Below are 17,205 nucleotides of genomic sequence, written 5' to 3'. Positions count from 1 at the left end.
ATTCTTTTAAGTTGCTTAAAAAAGTACAAAATAAATGGTGGGAACTCGATTGTGTGAGTAAGTTTTAAAGAAAAAGCGTTCTACTTGTCCATGTTAATTAGCGGATGTGAAACAGCGGTGATATTTAAGTTTTCAAAACTCTCTTGGGGTTTCTCATCATATTTAATAGTCTTCATATATAAGGAAGCATTTGCTAACAAAAGATATTTTTTTTAATTTTGCATCGACATATGTAAAAAAGTCGGCAGCTCGTTGGTCATTTTACGTATTCGAATGTTGGTAAAGCCCACCCTAGTTCCGTAATTTACAAAATTTACAATTTGAAGATATCGTGTAAACGATAATTCTAGGCTTGAAGTTCTGAATAAAGGAAACAAAACTGACCAGACTCTCAGTTGACAAGAAGCAACATCGTGATTTATAAAATCCCAACATTACCAAGACGTTTCCAAACAGCTTCACGCGACGGTAACACTTTTGTAGCAAAGAACAGACAAATTGTATATTTACATATCCGTATCGAGAATTTGTAGCAAATACGCAGCAAAATACATAACTAAATTACTTTTTTTTCGGATTAAGAAACAAAAAACCTCGATTTCACCGGCACAGGACTCTACTTTTAGATGCTGTACAATCTGTTTCGGTGATTTGACAGTCACGGTTTAAGAAGATCAGCCGCCGCGGAGGACTCGGACTGATCAATGAAAAGTTTGAAAACCTGTCAATGAATACATGAGCGTCGGAATCATTCTATTGTTTGACATTAGGGAAAGACTGCATCAACTTGCATGGTACCTGAAACCCGGGTCCTTGCCTGACCAACTCGGGTGACAAACAGAAGACTTTTAATCCCTAAAGGTGTGAATGTTCCATTGTTATGTTTATCTTATCCAGCTGGTGCCATTGTAGTGCCATTGTAGGAAAGGCAGGTCTGTAAAATTAACCCTCATACGGGAGTAGGGTATTCCTAAGTTAATGGAGCCTTCCCGTAATGAATATTAAACCCTATCTTTTAATTAGTTATTCAGGAAAGAAAATCTACTTACAGTTTACAATCAGTTATATATCGATCTTTGCGCGGAACAGTGAAGGTATATCATCAATTTATGAAGTTCCCGGATGACAACTATCGTCTATGCATGACGTATGAAAAATGATATGACATTTGAGTAAATTTTACATGCATTTGACTGCATCTGCTGTTCCAGTATGTGATTGCAGACAAGTCTAATAGAGTTCCATACTCAGGTGCAATTCAAAATGTCGAACGTATACAAATCCGATCAGCATGGATATAGGTAATTATTGTATTCTACTTTAAGTTCAGGCTTTATCAACTCAAACAACGCTATCTAACGATGTTGCTTTAAAGGGGCTTGTTTTGTACTTAGAGTTAACAAACGTATTCGACTAATTGGCGTCAATGAGGTCGGCGTGACGTCACGTGATGCCAAAAGATCAGGGACAAGGTTGCAGCCATGATTGAATTCTGAATAATAATGAAAACAATTAACACTATAACACACCACGTAAATCTATAGATGTATTTAAGTTCAACCAACATCTCCACACGACAGTGTTTTTGTCGCCTTGGTGAACACTTTCGCCATACAGTTGGAGACGATGAGGCAATATTTCTTGTCGCACGCGCCAGTGTTGTCGTCCATTGCGCATGCGCCTTGTTCGTCTCTAATGCGCAAAGAGTACCATGATAGCAAGCGTCGATACCATGGTTACCATGCCGATACAGGGAACACCGCTTCCTGCTTCGGTTCCAAGTTCACCTTTTTTCACGACGAGATCAAGATCTTTGGCGGGTACGGGTTTAGCTCTGTGTGGTGGAAAGACAATAAACTCGTGAGAGGCTAGACAATGGAAGAAACGAACAGGCAATGTACAGGCAATGTAACCTTTCGCCAATTTAAACAGTTACCGATAAAACCTCCCTATGTGCAAAACATGCTGAATTGTGACCAATGCACTTTTGATGAGCCGATTGACTGTCATTAAATTTATTATCGGATCAATTCCGTCTCAAGGCAATAGCCTACTACATAAGCTAACCAGTAAGATACATAGGGACCTATGTCTTCCTTTTGATGATGGATGATAGATCATAGATAGATAGATAGATAGATAGATAGATAGATAGATAGATAGATAGATAGATAGATAGATAGATAGATAGATAGATAGATAGATAGATAGATAGATAGATAGATATAGGGGATGGTGACAGATAGATTGAATTTGATCACCAGAGCCTATGGCAGATTAAATGTATGCGGTATAAACATAGTTGACTCAACAAATGTGAGCACAGTTAGGAAAATATTCTCGCGCGACTGCACGTAGCTCGAGGTATTCCTTTTTGATCAGTAAGTGACACCCTAGCACGAAAGTAATATTGTTCACCTCGGCCCCCTGGACATTTAAACTCCTGCTGTGTTTTTGTTACTCTATAATAACAGACCACAATTAGGAGAACATCAAAAGTAAGTGTATGAATAACAGCCTGGCAGACAGCAAAATGACAGCATTGAAGCAAACGTAGCATTATCCAGGAGGAAAATGCATTTAGACAGGCATTGAATTAGCTTACATCAATGTGCAGATTTTTCGTTATGATGTGAAATTGAATTAATCGATACCAATGTCCATCACGAGATGTTTTGATCACAATGCATACAAGCTAAGGGGACCGAAGACGACACAATAGGGTGAATCATGGAACATGAGAACGCCGGGGAGCCACGACTGAGACATAGCATAAACAGAATGAAGAAGATAAAACTTAGAGGCTCAATAGCTGTAACTTTTGGTGATTTTCTCACCCCCTTCTGCTTTGAATATCAACAGCAAGTTCCAATTCGACTCCTAAAGTATGGTGAAAGACCCTATGTTTCCAGCTTGGCGACACAGCATGTAAATGACGAGCAAAGTACACTGTTATTGTGGACATTTAAATACGAGTCCGGACCAGAATTCACGTGTCAACTATAACAATACAGTCTGTACATTATGAACGGTGAGTTGACAAGCTGAATACTGTGTATTTCAACACCCTATGGGGGATAGAAACAAGAAAATATAGTTTACATACGAAGCTAAAGTAGTGAAAATTCAGCGAAAGTTACAGCTACTGGGCCCTTTAGCTAGCTGGAGATAACATAGTCACCTGGTCTACACGAATCAAAGTCGGTCTCGCTCATGTCGTGTAACGAGTCTCGAAGAGCGTGTACCGTCTTCGCCAAGAAGAGCAGTTTATCATCAGTGACTCGGTCAAGGTTGTCACACTGAGAGTGGTAACATTCCTTCATGATCCCGCGAGCATCTCCTGGAAATGTGAAAATAATCGAAAAAAGTACAGACACGGGGAGAACTTGAAAACAAAACAATCCTCTGCATGATACAGTATTCAATATTGAATGACTTTAAAGGCTATTTGATAGGAAATGGTATTGAGGAATGACACTGACAACTCTTCTAGACGACAATAAATTTAAAAATTAAAGCTTCGTGGCTGAAATTTGTGCAACTGTTACAGCGTGCCCGCGTTTGTAGTAATAATAAACACGATCATGCAACTTCCTGTTTTTAAATCAACTGAATGTATGTATGTATGTATGTATGTATGTATGTATGTATGTATGTATGTATGTATGTATGTATGTATGTATGTACAAGTAAATATCTATATGTAAATGAATGGGAGGGGCGATTGGTGTACTATGCCTTGTGAGTTATAAGTTTTGGAATGGCTGTAACGGCCACACAACAGAGCAGTGGCAGGTGAGGGCGCTCTCACGCTGCACTGAGCAGCGTGTGACTCAGCATAACAATGTAATAGTTCCCTTTCATAGTGCTTTCGCATACAAAACTGTGATTTTTTTGTTAAATCTTTAATATTCAGAGGTAAAACCCTTTGCTTCGTTCTTGGGTTTTTTCTTTACACGCAGAGTCATCCTAATGCCTGTAGTGATGTTATACCGCGAGTCGTCTTTTGGTTTACGAAAATGTGGCAAATCATCACATCTTCGCTAAAGATATGACGGCGCCATATATAAAAGTTTCATCAGGTCATAGCGTCGCTACGACACGAAAAGGTACACAGGCGCATGCGACATAGCTTGCCGGGAGTGAACACTGCAGGCCACAAAGTGGCGTTATTCATACTCACTTGTATCGGTCAAATAGACGGCTTTCATGCCTTCCTCGTTCCAGAAATTGAAGTGGTCACTTTGCATGAAATACATGTGCAGCGTCTGCTCCAGGAGATTTGGAACTCCTGAAAAACAATCAAAATAAATCAGTTTGTAGAGCGATAAGAGGATGTTTACTTTGCAACCAAGTTTGAAACGGCCAAAACGAGCAGTTACAATCAGTCATGAATCAGGTCTGAATGATGGATGGACAGATGGCCTTGACAATCCCTGAAGTGGCAATATCCTAGACACAAAATCGTAGATCTCGTGTGTGTGCAAGTATGTATGTATGTATGTATGTATGTATGTATGTATGTATGTATGTATGTATTGTATTCTATATATGTGTGGGTATGTATGTTTGCAGGTGTACGTGTTCTATATGGCAGTACATGTATGTTAATGTGTGTGTATATATATATATATATATATATATATATATATATATATATATATATATATATATATATATATAATATTTGTGAAAATTGTGTAAGAGAAGCATGTGATAAAAACGTTATAGCCTAAACATGGGATTATGTACCCTTGAGACAGGAGACATTTGCCCTCCAAATAGTATACGTATCCTCGGGAACATAGTCCCATGTATGTATATATATATATATATATATATATATATATATATATATATATATATATATATATAATATATATGTCGTCGTAGGAAATTACAATGCTAAAAAAGGAGCGTTACTTTGTACTTGAAATAATTGTGTTTATCATATATATATATATATATATATATATATATATATATATATATATATATATATAATATATAAACAGATTACTTCAAGTACAAAGTAATGAAATATATTACTTAAGTTTCATGCATCCTGCAATCCTCAGATAGAAGTGAAAGGATTACTAGCTCGACTCTCTTATATATATGATCATTGGGACGAACCATTTTATTTGTAGGTGGTGTTAAAATTCGATAAATAATATTTGCTAACTAGGAACTGATCAGTTCAAAGCTACATCGTTTATTGGTAAAACAGGCGACTCATTATACACGCCCCAAATCTGTGGGCTTAATTGTGTCGTAATAAAATAAACACAAATTTAGCAAAATTTGTCTTGATTTAATTTTACCTGTGTGGTGTGATCGCGTAATGGCAGTGTGATCGAGTACAAACCTAAAGGCAAAGCCCTCGGTCACGTGACCTTGTCCAAACCATATCCGTAACGTAGATAAAAAAACAGCAAGAGGAGAGAAGGAATGACTGAATAAGTTGACAATCTTCATTTAAACGTCAAAAAAAAAACGCAAATCGACTAGTGGGCTAGTCTAGCGACCCACCTTCAATATTGAGTTCAAAGTTCTGAATCTTATATTTGTCTTCTGGTAAATCCTCCCAGTTCTCCTCTATTCTGCTCGCCAGATCAGCGTCGAGTTTTCTGCCTATGACAGCGAGAAAGTCTCCCCGGTTTTCGTTTGCTTCAATCTCATCAATGTTGTCGAACCCCTAAAAATGATTAATCATATGCATGTTGAAGTTCAATTTATTTTAAAGATGACTGATGTATGTAATAGAAGTATTAAGGGACTGGACAGTTTCTATAGTATATGTTACTTAAAGTTTCATGCATCATGCAATCATGGAAGTTATACTTTAAACATTCTGTCTTAGTTATATTGTTGACACGTTTCAACAAGGGTTAAATTGTGAAATTAGTATTTTGAATGAGCTGTGAATGTGTTTTGCACTTTATATTTACAACCCGATGCCCAAGACTGTTTTACATACATTGATGTCAACTATCAATACAAAATAAAGAAGAGAAGTAAATCAAAGCCTTCAGTGGGTAATCAGACTGTTACTAGTTATCGCGGTAAAGGATAATGAATCAATGCTTTGCTCACTGAAAGTCTGTTTTCTCATTTGGAGGCAAAGCTTAATATTTCAAGGACAAAGTTGTATCTACTGACAATTTTTCAAGATTTTCAATCTGCATATTAATAACAGAAATGCCCAGTCGGAGTTCCGTTTGTTGACATAGCATAAAGTGTTGTGTAATATCACCAATTCGTGAACTTTTTGTTCTGGACGGAAAGTTCCCTTTTTGGCTATACATGTACAGACTATTTTAACAAGCTTAACACAGTGGCAGTGCAATGTACCTTTTATCCATTTTCACCATCATGGTGCACCTCTACTGAGGAAAAAACGGGAGTGAAAAGGTTCAGAGTGTACAAGACACTGTGGTTTATAGTACAGAACAAAAATAACAAAGAAGTTGTGCTGTCATATATTACAGCTATACTCTCCCTTTTAAGACAATACAAAAAAACCATCGTCTAACTCTGTTTTTCCATGACAATTGAGGTATAAAAGTCCTTATCAAAGCAATGGACGAATCAGGGCTTGTTTTGCTAGATTCCAAGTACGTCTCCTAAGAAGCTCTGGATCGCTAGTTTTAGAAATAGTAGCCAAATCTGATGTGCACAGTGGTTAAGGGGACTTTTTCTTTTAGCATTGAAGCCATTCAAAACATACAGCTAACAATGGCAAAGCTCCCTTTTGACAACTATCATTTTGAAAATAACTTTTATTTGAACATTACGGGAAAGCTCCATTAACTTAGGAATACCCTACTTCCCTACTTAGTTATCAGAGGATCAATTTCACAGACTTGCCTTTCCTACAATGGCACTACAATGGCACCAGCTGGATAAGATAAACATAACAATGGAACATTCACACCTTGGGGATTAAAAGTCTTCTGTTGGCTTTAAATGCATCGATGAGAATGAAAAATATCTTTTCATACATCCCTGTGTAAAATATGTCACTGTATCAATGTATTTGAAATATTTAGTGCATTTTGCTTTCTCATGCTGAGTTCTCATGGATAAAACATTACAGAATCAGGCTTCTGTCGTGCTTTGTATCTGAACTGCAGATTTCATTGCGAGTACGCTTTGCAAATAAGACTCAATTTGCAAACATCCAGATATCCCTGATATATAACTGTGACATATTAAGGTTATGCGCCCGGAAGGGCGTGCCCAAAACTGTTACTGAAATATGCAATTCGTGGCTGTTATGATGCTTTTCAATGTAGACTTTCGATTTCCAAACATCCAGGTATCTCTAATATATCTCAGATGTATTAAAGTTATGCATCCGAAGGGCGTGCCCAAAACTGTATCTGAAAGATGTAAGTAGGGGGTTGGTATGATGCTTGCAAAACAGACTTTCAATTTGAAACATCAAGACATCTCTGATATGTATCTCTGATATATCAAAGTTCAACTGTAACTGAATGATGCAATTCGTGGCTGGTATGAGCCGTGTCTTATTATAATTAAAAACACATGCGTCCCTATTGAGCATTTCAAAAACATGTTGACCCATCATCACCAAGGTCAAAACTACGATTACCCCAACCCCAATGGATCCACGCCAAGGTTGAAGAAACTGACCAGTCCCTAAGTTTGCCTGAAAATATAGGCTCGCCAGCTCTGGAGATTAGTGCACCACCAACGGCGAGAACTATTATTACTACACGCTGATGTCTACCTCTCTTGCTCAGCGAATCTTCTTTGCATCATAAGGAGGTTACTATGGCAGATGAATATTTATGCTAATGAAAGCGATACAAGAAACATTAAACTTTGATGTAAGTAAGATTTTGATAGCTGTCTCGAGTCACTATTAATTTTGACATTCACTAACGGTTTGTCCACGTAAATAATGAAACACACAATGAAATCTTGTTTAATGCATAAGAAACTTTACATCTAGAGCTGTATTAACCTTCGTTTACATCATACGTGCATTTGATTCATTTGATACCAACATTGGAACTTTTGAAAAAATCCTAATTTTTTACCCTGGTTACGAACTCCTCATCGTTCGCTGAGCCGTCACATTTACAAATTCATTATTAGTTCGTTTGTCTTTACACTGTGTATGAGCTTATATATATTCTAATACTGGGTCATTATTATATATTGCAATCCATCATACCCCCCTCCCTTGCACATAGGCCGGAGGCCTTGAAAAGTAAAAAATCGTGTATCTGTGTGCACCTGACCATATTTGGCTGTGCAACTTTTTGACAATGTCATTGTCAGTCAGTAATCATTCATCGTACTTATAGTTCTACACGCAGTAGAGAACCGTGTTGCATACTGCAGCTGCTAGGACACTCCCCGCTCTCGCTACTCATAACTAGACCAGAACTCAGGACTCACAAACAGACAATCATACGTAAATTATTAAATTTTAAACGACCACTCACTCGATACTCAGTTATATCCTGTGAATTCTCGTTGTCGTCAAAGTTCATTATCGACTCCAGGATGATGGCGCCATTGATGACTTTCTGATCGCCCGAACGTAGGAGGTAAGGCGAGAGCCAGTCGGACACGAACGAAGAAGAACCACATGTAATTCTGCTGAAGCAAGCCGAAATCGAATCCTCTGCAAACAGAACGAGAGATTAATAAACTACAATCTACTCTGCTCCATGCACATGCATGTTTATTGTTTGTTGTTCATCTGCGTGTACAGAATAACAAACAGTATATGCACTCTTTCGAACTACCTCGGTCAAACTACGACGGTGAGGGATCTGTCATTATTTACGGCCTGGGGGTTGGGAGGAATGTGAGGTGTCACTCGAAAAATTGAAAACTCCAAGGGGCTTAAATGTGGAGCGGAAGAACGGGGTTACTCAATTGTTGGTGCAAAACAACTTGAAACACCTCTCAAATTGCACCCGCACACATCAATTTCTCGAAATGACACGAGAAGGTCACATATTTTCCACTCCTATGTATTCTTCGGTCTTTAATCTCTAGCAAACTGAGTTGAACACGATTTGAACTAAATTGGGATAATTGGATTGGCAGAATTTCTCAAGAATTTTAGAAATTTCTCTAATTTTACACCATATTTGCTTACCATCTTTAAAATTTTATACACAATTTACGATGCTGTTGAAATCTTATGAGTAAGAATCAGTGCATGATAGTATCTAATGCAATATTGTTCAAAACATGTGAACAATATTCACATTTGAATGTAAATATGAGAGTTTGTCTGTATAGTTTCTTCATTACTGAAACACTAGTAATAATGTCAGTTTGTCATTTTCCCTCGACCAAAATGAAGCTTTCCGATTGATTTACAGTTAAGTCAGTCAGGGTCTTTTAAAATGTGCCCTGACTCAAATTTATGTTTATGAAGCCTTAAATTCATGTAAAAGTCAGGGGCATTTCAAAAGTGCCCTGACTAAAAATTCGTCAATTTGAGAAATTTTAAGCATTTTGTCTCGTTTCTTCAGTACATTTACACAAAATGAACTACTTTCATAAAAATGAATCCGATGAAAGAGGTATGCAATAATCGTTGTGTTTTCGTTGTTTTGTCCGATGAGAACAATATTTCAAATTTTACACTATTTTATCATTTTGTAAAATTTCAGCTGTAAAAATGTCGATTTCGTTACATTTTCCTAATAATTACTCTCATCCAATTTTCCCAAATTAGTTCCAATCGTGTTGTTGTTTCTAAAAAAATGTTTTGTCATTGTTTGGTTGTTGAATATTGTGGCTCAAACACTGATATTACAAAAATGCATGTCCGCATGTTCTTTCCCATGTACTTTCGAATTCCACCCAGTATGATATCCTAGTGAAAACCCTGTCATGATACCATCCAAATTAAACAATACTATATGGTTGGATACTGGTTATAGCGTGAGCTTTTATATCTGTATTTTGTTGTCACTTTGAATTTCATTTTGTTGTTTCACCTTTTTCAACCGTCATGAGATAACCGATAATAATCTAGCAGGGTACATCAGGATTTGAAAGGTCTTTACTATTGCTGTATTTTTGTAAATTTTACAAATATATGTATTGGTATTTAACTCTTCTAAGTGGCGGGGGTCAGTCAAAATTTCTTAGAGAGGGGGTTACTCAAATTCATCATGGTTGGCAAGGGGGTACTCGAAATTTCGGAGTTTCCGATGAAATTCCTCCGACCCCCATGCCGTAAATAATGATGGCTCCCTTAGACTTCATCGCAACGAGATCCCTAGCCATATCCACACACGTGTAACTATCTAAGTCGAAACAGCAGGATGTTCAATAACCAGCGTACTCAACATGATAGTTCCCCCTTTTCAATTTCATTACACCGCGTGATTTCAGTATTAAGGGCTATTTTATTGTATTTTGATATCCTCGACATTGCAATGAAAACTCTTTCGCAATAGAAGTGAGAGTGAACTATTCAATAAGTTTACCAAAGAGCGCAATGCCTCTTTTCCCCAACTTAAAATTGACTTTATGCCCGTTAGACATTCTCTTTCGATCAGTCAAGAATAAGCACCACGTGCATCTTGCCAACATACGAACTGTGTGCTCTTACCATCTTCTTGCTCGTCCATGTCAAAGGCAACGAATATTGTGGTGTACTTTCGCTTGCATCCTTTCTTCGTCAATTCCTTGGCAACCTCAAGCATGGCAACAACGCCAGAGCCGTTGTCGTCGACTCCGTCCGTGTCCCTTATAGTGTCGTAGTTCGCCCCCACGAGTGTTATCTTGTCGTTTCTTGTGCCCGCGTACTCGCCATCCAAAATGCCAATGATGTTGTCACCCGGATACTGCAAGTAATATGGCAACATCTCAGTGTTAAATTTGCTATGGTCTTTGATATATGACGGTATTGGAAAGAAAATTTAGTGAAACTTATAATTTTCGTTTTTGAACTCTAAAATCGACTTCAAAAATGTCAGTTACGCCATCGGTCAAATTTAATTGATTGAGGGATCGATCGATTTTTTCGTTACCGACTGATAGTTCTGAAAGAATTACTCTAAGATTGAAATGATCGTAAATTTAAAAAAAGCAACAGTTGTGTGAGTTACACTTTTTTTTTTACAAAATTGCGATTGAGAAGTGGTGATTCCAATGAAATGAGTTTTATTGAAATAAACAAACTATAAATAATTTTGCACCATAACATGCAAATGATATTCGACAATATTTAGGCCCGGGGAATTCTGAAATTTGGATGAAGAATTTCGAATTACGTGATCTATCGATTTTCTGGTGTATTAATAAACAAAGAAACCACCATTTCAATAGATGGTTTATGAATATTCGCAAGCTTAATTCAAATTAGCACATAGTTGGTAAAAATACATTCATTAGTCTTTTGCAATTATGTAGAATTGAAAATGCAGTGTATTTGCATTTTACATGTTTCCACTGTTGTTTAGTGGTGCGTTATATCATGCTTGTCACAAACTCACACGTCACAAAGAGGGGAGTGGTTCCCCCTCTAGCGAAAATTGAAATTTACAAGTGAAAATGTAGTATTCTGTGACATCTGATAATCAATATTAAAGCAAGTTTCATGTCTGTTTGGTTTGTGTTATCGAACAGTCCAACACCATACTGCACCAAGTACTTTTTGAAGAACAACAGCGGACTTTAAAAAGTTTTTTTTAGTAGAATTGAATTTTTGTTATTAAATCATTAGTAACTCCAATAACTACACCTATAGTACCATAGCTACAGATGGATTAACCATTGCTGCATTGTGACACGCAATAAAATTAGTTCTCAAAACTACCAATTATTTTTCACAGTGCATACGATAATCGGACTCTGAAAACCTCAAATTTATGTCATTTTCACGACTGCTACATGAAACAACATGATCTTACATGCATCATGATCAGTCCCATCAAGTTCAACCCAACAGCAAATCGACAATTTTTAAGTATTGTCTGGAATAATAGAACACCTTGATAAAACGATACACACAGAACATTAGTTATTCAGTCACTACGGACCGTTCTACCAGTAGAGTCAGTGTTGCCCTTAGAAGCCGGGAGCCGGGTAGATTACCCGCCTGTTTTTGCGTTTTTTCCCGCCTACTTTTCATTATCAAAATATTCCTTGACTGGCCAGGCAATTTAAAGATCGCCAGTGGCAATACCATCGAGCAAATCTAAATATCCACTTGGCAGCTTCATGACCCCTTTATCCAAAATGTGTGTACACATCTTTCATGTTCAAAATAACAGTTACTAAATTAGCAGTGTTGTCCCCAGCCTTTTCACGTTTTTTTTCCGCCAACTTTCTACCATCAAAAATATTCCGCGGCGGACGACAATGGAGAAGACGTTGAGAGTGATGACTGTTTTCTGACAGCACAGTGACGATCACCATTATTTTTCAACTTCACTGGCGATGACTCATCCAAGTTTTTTTTTTTAAGCAACCACTCACGTTTAACTTTGTTAACGGTCATGTAGGTTCAAATCTCCAGGGAGGAACATACACACCGCTGCAGTCAAAACGCGTACAGAGCATCTTTCCGGTATAAATTGAGTTCCCCGCCCCGTAATCGATATCAGTGGCGCTTGAAGGGAAATGGCTGTTACTTTTGATAACATTGTCATTATTATTATTCTACAAAACAACTGCTTTTTATAATTCTTATCTCTGAAATATTTTTAAAATTGTATTAGCATTATCATATCGCACGCACAACGCATAGTTCACCAGATGTGCGGCGTGATTGTCGAAAGCGGAGTAGAGTTCGAGTCTGCACACGAATTCGCGTTATCAACAATAACGTTGGAAATTTAATTAGCGTTCGCAGGCTTCTGACATTGTATCATCTGAGGCATTTTGGCGTGATTTTTTGGAATTTCATAAAATAAAGTCGCTTCATTCTACACAAGGAACAAATATATTTTCGAAAACGCGCCAAAAGTTGCTGCTACGGAGCATTGGCAGCTCACCCACAGAGAAGCAGTGATTCCATTGTAAGTGAATGAATTCGACTCTCATTAGGGCAGGTATACATCATGCCTGCCAATTTTGCCAATACAAGCCAATTTTGGATCTGTCTTGCCATTATATCATCTAGCATGCCATCAACGTCGGTGTCAATGTTTATTACAAGCTGTGGAGCAACGCTCACACTTTCGCCGGTACATCCATTTGCTAAAACCTTTCCTGTTGTAATCACTTAAACATATCCCGGGAGTCCGAGGAAAGGTCACTGTAGGCTGTTTTGTTTTAAGGGAGACGAAACGATGATGCGTCAGTAAATTGAATGAGTGTAAGCTCTGCATGTGACGTCATCCCTAATGATTCCATTTATGGTAACGTCATTAATAATTTTCCGTGCGACTTCGTCTACTCAAATACCTGTACATGAACACAATATACAGTGCATCATTATCCCTAGTCTGAGTTGTGATGACGAGGCACGAGTATGTCTCTAAGTGATGTGCGAGACCCAGAAAATGCGTAGTGGACAATAGTTTGCCGCGACCAAATTTATTTGCATGTGACACAACAACCATCACCACATTGAAAATTGAACGGAGCCAGGGAATATATTATCTGTAAGAAATCGCTGAAGCGAACCAAATCATTTCAACACTGTAATAATTTGGCAAATACTCTTACAGGACACACATTATCTACCAATCAATCAATCAAACAAACAAACAATTTTCAATAAATTTATCTATCTATTTATTTATATCTACCTATCTATCTATCTACCTGTCTGTCTGTCTTGTCTGTCTCAGGATGCTCTCTGCTGTCTCTCCCCGGCTGTTTATCTCTGTCTGTCTGACTAGTTGGCTGGCTGGCCTTCTTCCTCTCTCTCTCTGACTCTCTCTCTCTCGACTCTCTCTCTCTCTCTCTCTCTCTCTCTCTCTCTCTCTCTCTCTCTCTCTCTCTCTCTCTCTCTCTCTCTCTCTCTCTCTCTCATTAAATTGCAGTAGGTTTAAAATAGCAATGTTAGTATCTGAAAAACAGGCAATGGAAATCCAGTGACATGCGACTTGATCAACTTTATCCTCAGTTCTTGCCTCGATTTGATTTTTTTCTTGTCAAAATGACGTATCGAGTTGACAACTTTAATTTCAATTAACGTGGTCGATAGAGTCATTCAATTCTAGACACGAATGAGTGTGCCAACTGAATCATCAAAGGTTGCACTGTTTTAAGGAAGAATGCATATCACAATAAACTATAGCTAGAAAATCTGTGATTTTGCCGCCGGAATTCCGGCAAACATCGTGATGATGAAAACACGAGCTCTGGCTTTTTTGGTTCTATCAGTGTCTCACTGAACCATTTGAATGGATTCTTGAATTACTTATTTGAAGCGTGGGCATATCTGATTACAAGCGGTGTCTATATACCGTGAATAGCGTGTTATTTTTGCTTGTGTATACATGTGTAGGACTGAGAGACAATTCTTTCCATTCACAGTCACAGCGCTTTTCATTCACTTCCGACTGGCACAAATTTCGAGGTGGCTTTTATCCCGGCAATACTGCCAGCATAAATTTACACTTTACAAGACCATCTTACAATAAAGAAGTATGGAACAGCAGACGTTTGTGCAGATATTACGTACTTATAATTACAAACAGCCACAATCAAGCATTTACCCCCCCCCCCCCCCCCGCTTTTATTCAGGAGGCAAACGGCCGCAAACGACTCTGACTGTCATATCAAGTCCCCGAGGCACGTCTGCAATATTAAGGTATGGGGTAAATGACCTCCGACCTATTCTACACTGACTAATGTAGAGATTTATTGACTGCGATTTCATGACTTGTGCGGCATTAACAAGGGCAACATAAGTTTATCCTGACGGTTATTGTGACAGAATACTGCCGCAGTCGAGGTAACGTACACGCTGAAAACGTTAATGCAATTGAAAGATCCTTTACATATGGTCGCATATAAATAAAAATAAACAAAAATCAGTCAATAAAAAAATATAGGTATAAAATTTCTAAATAATCTGGCATTTGCCTACATTGATGCTGTGATAACAGCGACAAAGATCAACTGACAGAAATTCAACATTTAGGGTCAACGGGGAAAAATATAGTTCCTCGGATACAACACAATAACACTAAGGCATTACATATAGAGGCAATGTTGACAGAAGAAATTCTTAGCATTTCCATATACTCCCAGAAGAAAGCAAAAAGCCGTAAAAATGTGCATGACAAAAGTTGCCCTTAAAACGCTAAAACCATTGCAATGCATAAGTGTGTATATATATATATATATATATATATATATATATATATATATATATATATATATATATTTGGCGCAATTCAAAAAAACATAAAAAAATTCGAATTCCTTGGCTTGAATGAGGAGCAGCTGTTCCATTCTCTCTGGCCTAAGGTTAAGATCATTTTGTTGAACTTCAAGACGTACATCTGTTACATATGTTATTACTTGAACTTCATGACCTACATATGTTTCACGTGTATTCTCAATCGGTTTATTTACAAAACTAGCGAGCCAATAAACAGTGTTCGGTTCAGAATTTCCTTCCCACAAGCAGCGTCAAAACAGCGTAACCCACCTTGGCGTTTTCAGTTGCGAAGGTCTGGTTCTCAACTCGCATACCGTAGGAGACGAAGGAGTTGAAAATGAAATTTCTGGCCTTCTCCTTCGCGCCAGGACTCCTGTGGTGTCGCTCTGTGCTGAAATAGTCCACCAAATTCTTCCTCAGGTTCTCGGCAGTCTCGTTGAAAACAGGGAGTTCAGTTTCACCGCTGCTCACGGTAAACTGGGTTTGGCATTGTACATACACGTCTGCAAAACAAAAATTAGCAAGAATGTCGAGACTGCGATCTTGTAATTATAGACAATGTAGATGTATGTATGTATGTATGCATGCATGCATGCATGCATGCATGCATGCATGCATGCATGCATGTATGTATGTATGTATGTATGTATGTATGTATGTATGTATGTATGTATGTATGTATGTATGTATGTATGTATGTATGTAGTATGTATGTATGTATGTATGTATGTATGTATGTATGTATGTATGTATGTATGTATGTATGTATGTATGTATGTATGTATGTATGTATGTATGTATGTATGTATGTATGTATGCATGCATGCATGCATGCATGCATGCATGCATGCATGCATGCATGTATGTATGTATGTATGTATGTATGCATGTATGTATGTATGTATTTATGTATGTCACTGGTTTCTGATCGCACTGCAATCAGAACATGACAGCAATGGTTCAAATACTGTACTTGTTTGTTTAACTTTTGAATTTTTTTGGTCAGTAACACTCATAAAAACTAAAGCAAAATTAGGATAAATATGAGAGCGACTGTCAAACACCCATGCATTGTCAATGGGGATTTTATTACATACTAGCTTAACTAAATAATGTAATAAAACTTCTATGCATACTCTATGATGATTTTTTACATATTGGGTTGAATTCAATATGTTTTAAGCCTTCTATGCAAAGTCTAAAGAGATTTTGTTACATATTAATCCAATATGTATTAAAACTTCCATGCACTGTCCATGGAGAAGATTAATTTTTTGTTGTATACTGTGGAAGTTAGACTTTGAAAATGAAATATGTATTTCTGTCAGATGAAAACATCGCGTTACAAAGCTGTATCCAACTCGTAATGAAACGGAAGCATGGCATATGGGTTTGATTTTATGCAATTGTCTTGATTTTTGTCATTTTATTATCGCTGCCCACATTACTTCCGTTATAATTGTTTCATTTACACTGAACTTATCAGCTTTGGAGAATCTATGTAGACTCAGTATATTTATTTAGTCCATGTCATCATGAAGCAACATGAAATATACAGCTGACGTTAAAACAATGAAACTACCGACCATAAAGTACGAGTTTAAAAATATAGAAAGTTTATTGTTTATTTAAAACAATAAATTATTTAAAACAATGAATTTGTTTTTTGCAAATTTGCTAACCTTAATACTTGCATCATCGGTTTAACCATATTGTGTAATGCTGTTGGTTGTTAAGGGGTGTTATTATATCTCCTGTTCAATGTTATTACATATTGGGTTAAGTGTTATTACAAATTGCGTAGGGTATTACATATTGGGTTACTATTACATATTGGGTTAATTGTTACATAT

At 37.3% G+C, this 17,205-nt stretch overlaps 1 protein-coding gene across 1 annotated transcript in view; it reads right to left on the bottom strand.

The window, feature by feature from the left end:
• Window positions 1-3,158: 3,158 nt before the first annotated feature.
• Window positions 3,159-17,205, bottom strand: part of LOC139138024 (uncharacterized protein YfbL-like) — a 44,180-nt gene continuing 30,133 nt past the window's right edge. Inside the window, exons 2-7 of the mRNA XM_070706244.1 lie at window positions 15,623-15,855; window positions 10,619-10,853; window positions 8,481-8,662; window positions 5,533-5,698; window positions 4,184-4,291; window positions 3,159-3,340 (exon numbers count right to left, since the gene is read on the bottom strand). Coding sequence (XP_070562345.1) covers window positions 3,159-3,340; window positions 4,184-4,291; window positions 5,533-5,698; window positions 8,481-8,662; window positions 10,619-10,853; window positions 15,623-15,855 — 1,106 coding nt within the window. The remainder of the gene's footprint in view (window positions 3,341-4,183; window positions 4,292-5,532; window positions 5,699-8,480; window positions 8,663-10,618; window positions 10,854-15,622; window positions 15,856-17,205) is intronic.

Source organism: Ptychodera flava, chromosome 8 (assembly GCF_041260155.1).
Source record: "Ptychodera flava strain L36383 chromosome 8, AS_Pfla_20210202, whole genome shotgun sequence".
In the NCBI taxonomy this organism is placed as follows: domain Eukaryota; kingdom Metazoa; phylum Hemichordata; class Enteropneusta; family Ptychoderidae; genus Ptychodera; species Ptychodera flava.
The sequence above is the reverse complement of the archived record's forward strand: the minus strand, read 5'-3'. Positions and strand labels throughout refer to the sequence as shown.